At 37.9% G+C, this 12681-nt stretch overlaps 1 protein-coding gene across 3 annotated transcripts in view; it reads right to left on the bottom strand.

Moving 5' to 3' along the window:
- LOC140951521 (ubiquitin carboxyl-terminal hydrolase 32-like) overlaps positions 1–12681 on the bottom strand; it is a 34553-nt gene that overhangs the window by 8598 nt on the left and 13274 nt on the right. For 2 of the 3 annotated variants that reach the window (XM_073400782.1, XM_073400784.1), the window contains 14 exons: positions 12060–12131; positions 11505–11586; positions 10953–11033; positions 8026–8164; positions 7399–7504; positions 7233–7289; positions 6243–6289; positions 5811–5880; positions 4704–4763; positions 4470–4584; positions 3591–3742; positions 2501–3193; positions 1448–1626; positions 1–31 (listed from right to left, as the gene is read on the bottom strand). The exon at positions 1–31 is cut by the window's left edge and continues 47 nt beyond it. In XM_073400782.1, the coding sequence (XP_073256883.1) occupies positions 1–31; positions 1448–1626; positions 2501–3193; positions 3591–3742; positions 4470–4584; positions 4704–4763; positions 5811–5880; positions 6243–6289; positions 7233–7289; positions 7399–7504; positions 8026–8164; positions 10953–11033; positions 11505–11586; positions 12060–12131 (1884 nt within the window). The remainder of the gene's footprint in view (positions 32–1447; positions 1627–2500; positions 3194–3590; positions 3743–4469; positions 4585–4703; positions 4764–5810; positions 5881–6242; positions 6290–7232; positions 7290–7398; positions 7505–8025; positions 8165–10952; positions 11034–11504; positions 11587–12059; positions 12132–12681) is intronic. The other variant, XM_073400783.1, reaches the window with a different exon arrangement.

The raw sequence follows: 12681 nt of genomic DNA, 5'->3' as shown, positions 1-12681 counted from the left end.
CCGCAGCTCAAAAGGAAAATCACCAGCATCCCTACAAAAAAATTGTCAGAGCAAGAGCTCAGTTAACTCTGAAAAGAGATACGAAGAAAAGGAAACTAACGAATAATCCATGCAGCAGATAAATATAACCAGGTTACTCCTGGTCTCTTTAAAAACCAAGGCTGCTTTCCCCCCATCTTTTAACCTTTCTTTACAATTTTCTTCCTTAGCTGGCATTAACAAGGATTTAGTTTTCAAAAAAAAACTCAGCATAAGGAAAAGTTGTTTTAAAGAAGTTCCAATCAATGGGTAATGGGGTTGAATTTTTTATTTGACAGTCAAATTTTAATGTTTATCTGTCTGTGTATCTCTGACATATATTATTTGATGAAATCACTGCAATTGTGTAATGCTTGAAAAAATGTTACTGTTGTGTGACACGACAAAAACACAGGGAGACTATGCATAAATATGTTATGCATCAAAGCTACCATAAAATTCCAAAAGTAAGTGCCGGGGCTTACATTATTTTTTCAAAGGTCCGTTTTCACGGCTTATTTTTGGAGGGGGTTATGTATGGAGGGAAATTTGTGTTACAAAATTGGTTAGGCTTATACTTAGAGTGAAATTTGCATCTCAAAATTAATTGGGCTACCTTAAAGGAAATTTATGTCAGTAACTTTGCACAAAGTTTTCCCTGAAACTCGCTCTGAGGAGGCAGATCTTCTTAAAACTCTGCCGTGCAAACTTTAAAAACTAAGACGCAAGGTGGCAGAATAAACCTTTCTTGCAAGTAATTGTGTCTATGGACCAAAGAAATCCAAAGCAAGAGTGACGAGTGAACTACACAAACAGCCATAACCTGTGACACTTTTTGACAGCATTCATTTGGCACACATAACAGTTCTTCAGCAAATAAAAAAATGAGTGTTAGTAAACTGTTTTTGTTTCGTTTTCTTTTGTATTTCACGGCAATTCCAAGTATAAGCCCCCAAGGGGCGCATAGTCAGAGGGGAGATTAAATGGAAGGGTTTTCTGCATTATGTGTTTGGGGGGGGGGGGGGAGTTATGTTTGGAGGGGCTTACACATAATGGTTTCATGCAGGCTGTTTAGGCCATTGCTGGTTAGGATTGGTGAAGGAAAAAGAAATTGTGAACGTGAATTAATCAGCATGTCACGAACGTGGGACAAAGAGAAAATCTGAGTCCCCGACAGGATTCGAACCTTATGACCTCCTAAAAAGTTGGCGAGCGCACTATCCACTTGAGCTACAGAGAACTCATGGAAAGAGAGGCCATATACTAGGTTCATATTTAACACGCTTCCTGTATAATGCAAGGATCTGCAATGTCAATGTCAAACTGTGAGGTGAATGAATGAAAGATGGTAAATTTTAAGCTGAGTGAAACAATGTGGAAAAAGAAATTGTCAATCCTTTAACTGCTCACTAGTGCTTTCCTCACTTACCCATCTTTACAGTTTGTTTCCCCTGGAGCAGGTGGGCTTAGCAGCCTGGCCACTTGAGTCCAGACTCCTTGATACAGCTCACATTGCTTTGTTTGAGATGTGCAAGGTACAATGACAGGAACTCCAAACAGACCAGGTCGATTCTTTTGTGGTGATAGGAAATACGCATCAAAGTGATGCTGGATACATGGAAAAGAAACAGTAATTTACAGCGTAAGCATTTTCCAACAGGAAGATAAACTTGCTGTACAGACGATAACTTCCTATAAAATGTAGAGTTGCTATAAAGAAAGCCTACTTAATTGCCACTACTGCCCCTATTCTGTAATTCACTACGTCCTATGAACAAAATAATATAGTACCGCTCATCTATATGATATTTGAGACTTTGAGTTATAAACAATAGAATTTTGTGATCTCCAAAGAACAGGCCAATGCCAGTGTTCTCACTTCGATACGCCACTGCCACATTTCCCATAATGAAGCTTATTTGCCCCCCCCCCCCCCCCCAAAATCTTGCATAAGCTTTGGTTTCAATTTCTCCTGGGACGGCTGTTATACCCAAGAGAAATGAAAAACACAGGTTACAAAAACTTTGGGGGTGCAAATAAGGTGCATTATGGAAAATGTGGAAGTGGCGTATGAATGGAAAAACAAACTCTGCCCATTCCCTGACCTCTAAGCAATCTTAATGGACCTTCAATGCATTTCCTTTCCTGTTTTCTTCAGCCGATTTTGCAGGCCAGGAATGTTTTTAACTTAATTTTCCATGTGCTAAAGCTTACATTTACTTTTATTGACAAGTTTAGATTTTTGTACATGATCCAGAGTATCAATCTAAAAGTCAGTGAACCAGTGACCTAGACAATCTTCATGAAACCTTGTGGCAACCAGAAAAAAAGATTCCTAACCTACTTCATGATTTTGCCTCGAAATGAAATTTTTCTGACCATTGCAAAATTTCCTGTCTCTTCCCTGACCTTTCAAACAAATATCATTTTTCCCTGACTTGTCCCTGAGCATCAAAACCACAAATAACAAAAAATGACTTACAGTTTTCCGGTGCATTGCCACCACAAATCCACTGAAACAATATCCCAAATATGGAGAAGGTCCAGATGAAGGTGTAGAAGTAATACTTGAATTCCTGGAAGCATTATCCGTGTTTCCAGCAACAGAGAGTTTTTGGCGATTAGGAGAATTCTCCACACTTAAACTGATCCCAGAATCAGAATTTGAATTATAAGTTCCTTCAGTCATTTCAATGGAAGAATTTGACGATGAAGACTTTCTTAACGTAAAGTTAAATCCACCACCAAACTTTGGACTGAGCCTTTTCCGAAGTTTGGGGCTCAGTCTTTTGATCGGACTTGAAGAGGCTTTCTTTTTGTTCTTCTTTCCATCCGCAAACCAGTCTTCCTGCACTTTTAAACGGTTTTCGCCTTCTTCGGAGCTATTTTCAGAGTTTGTTCTAGAGGATTTTCCCTCTTTTCCTTCTAATTCCTCACCACTCAATTTATTATTGCAATTAGGAGTAGCTGTTTGACAGTTTGTACCTTGGTTTACAGAGCATGGGTTGTTAGATTCCACAGAACAATCAGTGCATAAACCTTTCTCTTCCACGGTACCTGGAGTTGTGGAAGCACTACAATCATCTTCACAAGCTATTGCAGGAAGAGGAATTTCATAGGCATAAAGCACACCAGCTAAGGCTGTGCGGATCTTCTGCATATCAGTTGGTAAGCTCTGTCAAGCATCAAAATTTATAATATTATTATAATGATATCATTGGTTGAAACCAACTACTTTGCACAACAAAAGGCAATCATGATTCATTATGTTCTACATTAGGCTTGCTCATTTTGTCTCATAAGAGTCCCATGGTAATTATTGACCACAATGCAGCCACACAACCAACAGTGTTTCCTAGGCAACCATAATATTGCTTAAGTCCTGCACAGTAAATTGACACCACTGCTGGATGAAGATCAGCAGTACATGGTCCAGCCATTGCAATCAATAACAAAGTGACAATAATATTGTGAGAGAAACAGCTAATATCATCTTTGTGTGTGCACGAGCTACAGATTAGCTTGGTTCTGACTGTTTTGTGTTTGTTTACATCATGTGATATGTATTTTACCCTGACAGAAGCTCCAAATATTTCAACCAGAAGAAGCTGTGAAGAGACAAGGCCACAGTACTTTGACAATTCTCTCTTGACGGCTTTGTATCTGTCGTCGTTATTGAGAAGCAAACCATACTTTGTAGGAGTGGAGCCCTCAAGGTGGACAACTATACAAACAAACAAACAAATGTAAACAATAAAAACAGCTTCTAAAGCAACATAAAGGTTTCAAATCAGATACTAAAAATCGCTACTAAATACAAACATTAAGGACACATAGATACAAGGTTAGCCTCAACCAAAGAAAAATCAATATTCACAAATGTCGGCTGACATTTAAAAATGAACAGTAGAACAGTCAACTCTTTATAAGACGAGCCTCTTTGGGACCTGCTTTATATATCCATCTTATATAGTGATGTCCGTTTTATATAGAGTAACCTAAAAGGAGTAAAGAAAGGCAGGGACCAACTTTAGGTGTCCATTTTACAAGGGCGTCCGTCATATAGAGGAGTTCATTACAAGAGAGTTAACTATAGTGGTAGTCTAGGACAATGGTCAAGAGTCCAGTCACGTCATCTTCAAACAAAATCATCACCTAAGACAAGGAAAAAGTAACCACGGGCAGGTGAAATTTGAGAGTTGCTTGCGCAAAAGGCTCAGCTGAAAGTCAAGTTTTTTTTAGCCCAGGAATGGGTAAGTACAGTGGAACTCCATTAATACGGTCACCAATGGGCCAAAAAATTTGGCTGTAATAACAAGGTGACCGCATTAACCAGGGTTTCTTTACAAGAAAATGTATGGTCGTTTTTGCCAGGCGGCAAAAAAGAAAATGGCCATACTAAAAAGATAGCCATAAGGCGGGGTTCCACTGTATGTACAAAATACACTCACCAATAACTTCCACATAAATTGAATTGTCCATAGGAAGGGGTAAGGAGAGGAATGTGAATGGATCAAACCTCACACTGACATAACCACACTCTAAGCATCTGACTTGAGACTTGAGCTGTAATAAACAATAGGATGAATGCAAATGAAGTTAACTCTCAGCTGAATTCCAAACTGAACTTTTGCATTAATTATTCTCGATTTTATAACCATGCTCATGGAAGGATTAAACATTACCTGCCCTTGAAACAGGTCCACAATGACAGACTGATTTCTTTTGAGATGGTTATCCCAAGCCTAAAGTCAATCACAAATGGCTGTGTTAACAACACTCACTGACCCCACAAAACAAGTTAGTACAAGTTTCAAATGTTTGGTTACTTAAACTTGCCGAAGTAACTTGACATGGTTAGTACAATTACTGTTAAATAAGTAGTTTAATTTATAGAAATTCTTCTTGCAAATGAATATTAATTTTTAGAAAAGACTAATGCATTTCATTTTTATATAAGATTGTTTTCTATCTTGAAATATATGTTGTTTTACAAGATATGCTTACAGCATAGTCAAACAACATGAAAAAAGCACATTTCACAGAACTCAAGGTGACTGGAGGTAACCAGGCTTGTGTTGGATAGGGAGATCTGGACACAATCTTAATATACCTCCAGCATCTTGTTTTTTGCATCATTTGGAAGTGGATTATTTGTGCAATCTGTTTATTATACAGATCAGATGCAAAGACCCCTTGACAGTTTTTCCGAAAATTAATGGTTGCCACCCAAAATTTGTGGAGAGGAAATGCAAGATCGAGGAAACCAACAAAGAACAAGTGCCGGCGGTTTCAAACACTACGAAAGGCTTTCTAAAGTGATACAAAGAAAAGTGACAACAAGAAGGAGGAACTCTTCGCAAAGAATTGAAAAATGAATTCACCTAGTTGCAGTTTGGTGAGTCTAAACAATGTTTTGAACCAATCCATCCAAAAATTTGCCGCATTTACCAGCAAAATTTCCAAAAGTTAATATATTGTAAGTTCAAGAACAGATTCTTGGAAAATTAGCTTTATAATTTGGTTAGTAAAATTTATGGCCACTAAAGGGTTAGTTATCCAAAACGTTAATTTCAAGCCTTGTCTGACTGACCTCAGATCACTCATCCGGATCTGGATCATCCAAACGGAACACACCCTCATGTTTAGCCTCTGGGTATTCTTTTGCTTGTTGCAGATCATGACAGAAATTTTCGAAAAAAAATACTACACATGGTAATTGAAATTAGTTTGGACAATGTTTACAAGAGCAATATATAAAGATTTTATTTCAATGGCAAAGCTTGTCATACCTCATGTGCTACTTCTTCATCTGGTCTTCCATCACTATCCTTTAGTTCAACGTAAGGCTTGAGATGTACTCTGCAATCACATGACACAGCAAAAATCACTTACAGTACCAAGAATAGTGCACAAAGTTTCCACACTGATTTCTGTATACTCACAATCACTTGATGCTTCCTTGTAAACATCCATTTAGAGAGTCACGTACTGTAACCCTACAATACACCTACAGTAACCTTATTCTCCTCTAATGCAAGCTTGCACAAAGTTCTAAGACATTTAGAGAAGGAGGTTCTAAAACCAAACTTCACTAAGTGATGTGTAAGACAAAAATGGATATCCAGTGGGATGAACATCAGTTATGTTGCTATCCTTAAACGGAATATGGATAATTTTACTTTCTTGCATTACACAGGAAAGAAGCAGCAAAGCAACCTCACCTGTTTAAGTCCTCGTGTAAACCATCCAAAAGAAATGAAAGAAATTCCTTCCAAAACAAAAGCACCAAATAAATTTCAGAATTTTGAACAAAAATTACAGCCACAAATCAACAACATGAATGCGGTGGCCATATACAGATAGAGAAGTGGAAATTAACCACATTCAGTTTGACACTAGTGTCAGAAATTATAGCAAACATTTTGAGACACCACCACTGGTTACCCTACAAAATAACAACAAAGGAGTTAGTGCAGACATTCGATACTAATGATATGTCACTACCCCAATCTGGGTAGAGCTGATTAGTTGAAGCAAATTTCCCTTGCAGCCAAACCAATCAGAGGCTCTAACTAGATCTGGGTATAATGTGGTGACAAGTCAACAGTATGGAATTTCTGGGCTTGTTCAGGGTCCATCCAAAAAATTGCAACCATTTTTTAAGGACTTTTCAAGGACCACCTACCAGGAATGTAATTTCACAGATCGTACAAAAATGCACATTCCCAGTCTATTCTATCAGGATTTTAAGGCTTGAACTGTTTGCTTCACTAACTTCTGACATTTTTCGGCTCACTTGTCTTAAATTGATAGTTAACTATTGCACAAAACAAAGAAAGCTTTAAGCAAATCACCATTAACTTCTCTGAGCTAATATTTAAATTCTGTCTTTGACAACCAAAAAGCATCAAAAAATACTTTTCAGGCCACTTAATTCAAAGTTGAAGAAAATTCGAGGACTCTTCAAAGAGATTGAAAAGAAATTTAGGACCTTTCGGGAAAAATGGAATCCAAGGACTTTTCAAGACTGTGTGAACCCTGTTGTTCCACAGAGGTCATTTTGCTGTGAAACAAATCGTGGAGTCACAAAATGTTGGTTCTTTTCTCATGCTAATTTGACACCTTCTGAGCTACCGAATGGGAATGAACAAGGGAGAAACAGAGGGCAAATTGCTTCCATGGCTATGTTGTTATGTTGCTTGATTACCAACCTGTGAATCATGTTGTTGAAATCCATTAAATCTTGGTGCATATCTCCCTATTGTCCACTACAAGAGAAAAAAAATTGAATTTGCTTTTATTATCGTTCTTAGGCCCACAACAGATTACAAAATAAAAATTAGTAATACAAGAATTTTTTCCAAGACTGCCACTCACCCTCAGTTTCAGTGGTGCTAAGCTGCGAGAACTGCCACTCCACAAGTCTTGGGCAAGGTCGCCATAACGACGTGCTATGTGGCCTTTCATGCCCAGGGGATTTGTCCTACAAAAATGAAACACCGAATTATACTATGCACCTCTTTTCCTTGTCTAAAAACTTTGGAACGTAATCAAATGCACATATGTAAATGTACAATGTATGTAAGGCACTTGTAAGTAAACTTAACCACTTTTGTTATTGACAATAATAAATGCTATCAACATCGACAATCCCCGGAATTTGCAGGACATGTATGTCTACAAATGAGCCAGGAATTCACCAGAACTGACAATACTGTAGCAGACTACAGGACATACGTCCCACCAGGCTTTTAGCCAGGCATTGAAAACTGGCCATTCAGAAGGTATGTTTTCCCATAAAATTATAAGATATTAATTGAATTTTCCTTGTATTTCTTCAAAAAATGGGCGTCCATAGGATGGCTGGACACCCTTCAGGCTAAAACTTTGCATTCCACATGACCCTAGAGTTCACTGAAAAATTTAAGCGTTTTAACAAGCAAATTAAAAAAATAAAAATAAAAATAAATCCAAGCATGTCAGTTTATATTCCTGCTTACTCACCTATTAAGTTCATATAAATGGCATTTGGCAGTAAAGTACTGGGTGAGAGGCTGGGTATTGCTGAGACACTGTAGTGCTGAGTTCATGAAGCATGTGTTACCCAAGTTGCTAAGCCCAGTTGCTCCTTTTTCTGTAGGTTCTACAATGAGAAATAGCACTCGGCACTGAATTTGTGTGTAAGCTGCCCATGGTGTTCACCACCTAGATTTGACATTTTTTCTTCAAAGTTGTAACAAGCGTTAAAATGGGGACTATTCTTGTTAATATTCCTCTCTTGAAAGAAATGAAACATGGTAAATTTTAAGCTCGGTGAAACAAATGTGAAAATGAAATAATCAGCATGTCATGAGAGTGGGACAAAGAAAACATCTGAGTCCCCGACAGGATTCAAACCTATGACCTTCCAACCACTGGGCGGGCACTCTATCCACTTGAGCTATGGAGAACTCATGGAGAGCGAGGTCATATACTAGGTTCATATTTGACACGCAGTGGCGACGGCAATGAGTACAGGGTCATTCCACAGTAATTTGGACAGAAAATATCAAAAATCAAAATTGTTTGTTTCACTCAATTTCTTGACAAATTGAAAATATACTAGTTATAGTATGTGAAAATGGTAAACTTTGTTTGTTGTCAGTTGTCGTGTATGCATAAATTATCATCAATTACCATATACAGTGAAAATAGCTGTTGCGGAGGGGAAAGTTAAATGTGTTGCTGATAACAAATTATTAACAAAAATTTTGCTGAGCTGGTATGGGACAAAAACTACTTAATGCAAAGTTACTTTAGTATTGACCAACATTGATATTTTCACCATAATGACAGCAGCAGACAATGTCATGGATGCTGTTTTCCCCTCCGCAACATTTTGAGGCCTGATAGTTTTATTTTCAGGCTAACAAATAATTAATTCAACTTTCTGTTTTCATATCTTCTAATTTTTGACCAAGGCTTAATTTTATTATGTTCTAATGGATTTCACGTTTTTAGCTGAATTTGATAAAGAATGATTAGTTTCTGTTGCGGAGGGGAAATTTTGTTGCGGAGGGGAATTCTGTTGTGAGTTTGTACTCAAACAATGCATTGTGGGATAGCTAAAACCATGTGTTCAAATTTAATATGGCTTTCTTGCTGAGTTGAGAAGTATTGAATTTTAAAAAATGCCTTCTAACACTGAAAGAAGTAGAAAGTTCAGAAAGAAAGTGAGAAGTGACCCTATTAAAAATAAAAGCAATTTTACTGTCACGCCAGTAAAATGTAGTTAATGGGACGTGACGCTAGTTATCAGTAACCCATTCATGGCGGTTCTTTTTCAACAAAGCAATTGTGTAGTCAGGTTGTCAAGGTCAGCGAGCTCTAAGATGCATTGTATTCTAGCATAGAACTTTACGGCCTTGTTGTCTTAAGCAGGCTAGTACGAGCCACAGCATTGGCCAATATTTTCAAAGCACTATTCATGGCTAAGAGTTTGCACATGCAACGCTGAGCTGTCTTGTAGTACAGCCTTTTCTACTGGCGATGCCAGCAGACATGCGTCTAGCTAGAAAAGCGTAGAACAACTGTTCAGGGGGTTCCAGTGTTCAGCAAGGTTTAAGCGCTCAGTATACTATTCTTGTAAAAATTTTCCCTCCCTAGCTCCCTCCCTTTGGAGACGAGGTTTGGGCTTTGTTTTGTGCTATGCCATCAAATAAACTAGGGACACTCCTCGCAGTGCAGTTAAGTCTGTGCAGGGACTTCCCCCAAGCTTGTTGGCTGCATTGCCGTTTAATATCGCCTGCAAACCGATACTCTTGTCTGATCCAGCACGTACTGTATTGCATTCAGCTCGTAGTGCTCGGGAGATAAGTGAGGTTCTTTTAAATTTGCTCACGCCATCGCCGGAAGTCGCACACGCTAACCTAGCGCACGGCAGTGCTCCCCCATTATCGCCAACTTGTCATTATTTGTTTTATAATTAAGTCACTTCGCGTTAGACATGCATCATAAAGGAGCAGAGACATTAATAAATATAAAGTCAATGTAAAGTTGTTGAAGTTCATATATTAAAATGGTCGTTATAATTAGGTTTTCGTGGCTTGTTTTATGAATACTGAAATGTGGACACATTTTCCCCTCCGCAACTTCCCCTCCGCAACAGTGGATGGTAGTCTTGGATCCTGCCTCACTGAAAAAGAGCTGTACATTTAAGTTTCCTTTTATGATTCTTGTAATTAACATAAGTTGATAAAATGGAAAAAACCAGTGAGCTTAGGATACCATTCCAGAATTCATAGAAAATTAAGTTAAAAGTTAAATTAAGAATGAAATAAAAAAACTTTGAACACGGTTTTTTCTGTTCCCCTTCGCAACAGCCCTCTTTTGATGGTCTGCGAGCTAAATAATGCATTTAAGAGAAAAGCATGAGACTAGAAATGATAGCTCCCTAAAAGACATAAAAACTCCCTAAATATCCAGAAGTAAATGAAAAAAACTTATTACACTACAACATGATTAGTGTCTCTGAATTTCCCTTCCGCAACAGACGGAATACTGTGGAATGACCCTACATCAAAAAAGCAATAGGATTAATATGCAAAACAATAACCCTGATACATTTATTTGCCATCACTGCATGACTAAAAGACTATGACATGAAAATGTCTATTTCCATGTTTTACAGAGGATGTGCATGCCTGACAAAATTGTATTTCTTTTTCTGAACTTGGATATGGTTGTGAGGAATTCAACTCCAGGGAACTTTGCCTACATTTGACAAAGAAGGTGAGATGGAATAATCACTATGAAGATTGAAAGAATGCACATTTACTTTTTGAGCGACCTTTTTGCTGGGGTCACTGTCCTTGGATCTTATTGTCCCTAATGTAGATGATAATACACATAAATATTACACATAAATTAACCCATAGGTTGTTTGCCCCTACCTAGATTAAGCTTTTCTCTTAGACTTCTATTATTTGCCAAGGAGGACATCTCTTCTGGCCAACTCATGTCCCTGTTGCGAACTGCATAAGAAAAAAAAACGGTGAAAAATCGTAGCATCAAAGATACATTAACATTACAAATCCAATATTTGTATTAATGGCAACAACATTCATTTTAACAGCAGTGTTAATAACAATGCAGGATCAAGAGCCTTTCGTTACCATGGCCTTTTTAAGAAGGTTAATCAAATCTAGACAAGGTATTAAGTACATGGTTAGGCCAATGGTTTCTTGTAGAGCTTTTCTGATTTTCATTTTCTCACATTAAAGATAGTGTATATATTTAACAGCTACAATTTTTTTGGAAACACAACTATAAATTATTACATAATTTCCCCACGCACAAATAGCCCAGGAACCAATGGAGGTTGAGGGGGAAATATATAAATCTACATTACATAGTTCAATTAGAGAGACTCACACTAAAATAATTCTTTGAATATAGTATATACCAACTAAGCTACATTTTTCACAACCATTTTTGTAACGAACCTTCAATCAGTACAGGATGGTTGTCCTTGATTTCCAACTTCTCTAAAGAAGAACTGTCTTCCTCTAATAATCTTAATTTAGTCTGTTAATGAAAACAATGTACAGCTCATTATTGTTTAAATACTACTAGAAAGTAATGATGAGTCATTGGAATCATTATCATTCTCCTGTCAGCTACATGAAGTGTCAAAACCTTGAATTGAAGTACACAAGTACACGTATTACAGTGAATCTTGTGTTAGCTGACCCCATACTAAGTGAACACCCTGAATTAAGCGGACAGGAGTGTCAATGAGATGAAAAGGTTTCTTTTTGCAATACTCTGTACGACAAACCTCTACTTGACGGAAACCTCCACAAAGTGAACAGTATAGAGTCCTGTGTGAGTCGACTTAATACAAGTTTTGCTGTAACACAGGTGGTGTAGTTAATGCTCTAAAGTCAACTTATGTTAAGAGCCCAACTTTTCATGTCTATGGGGTTACAGAGAGTCTTTTACCTCCACTTTTTTTCCCACTTTAAGATGAAGAGGGCAAAAAATCATAGCATGCATACCTCATCTTCCATACTCCAAAGACGCATATCTTCATTTCGAATTCTAAGGCGTGCACAAAGATAGTCATACACCTAGAATAAAGCCAATAAAAGCATGAACAAACTAACATAGATCTAGTTCATTTTACTCAGCAACAGAATTTTTTGTTGGTAGTACTAGACAAAACTGTTCTATAGAATAAATAATTCCTGTGAGTTGCTCTATTACTGCAATTCAAAGGGCAAAGAACATAAATAACTAATGACTGTTCTGCAAATATCTAAATGTAGTAACTGTTAGACTTAATTGGACTAAATTTGTACCAATCACCTGGCCCTGGTTGTTCAAACATTGGCTGGCCCTAACCCCTGATTAACCAACTGCCTCGCTTAAGTGGGAGGTGGGTGCCTGGGATACCCAGGGACTACCACTGTGGCCAGCCAGCCCTTAGACAGAATACTGCCCATGGCTGGCAAAGCCCCGCAACCCAGCAATAATCCTCCATTGCAGGCACCCATCATACTGATGAAACAGTGGAAGGAAGAAAAACAAGGGATGGGAAGGCAGGGGGACGCTAAATGAACCACTCCACAGACCACTGCACAAATGCTCAAGGAAGAACTCGCAGATCCTAGCAGTGTA

This window comes from Porites lutea, chromosome 11 (genome assembly GCF_958299795.1).
Source record: "Porites lutea chromosome 11, jaPorLute2.1, whole genome shotgun sequence".
Lineage (NCBI taxonomy): Eukaryota > Metazoa > Cnidaria > Anthozoa > Scleractinia > Poritidae > Porites > Porites lutea.
Note: the sequence above shows the minus strand (reverse complement) of the source record. Positions and strands in the feature narration are given on the sequence as shown.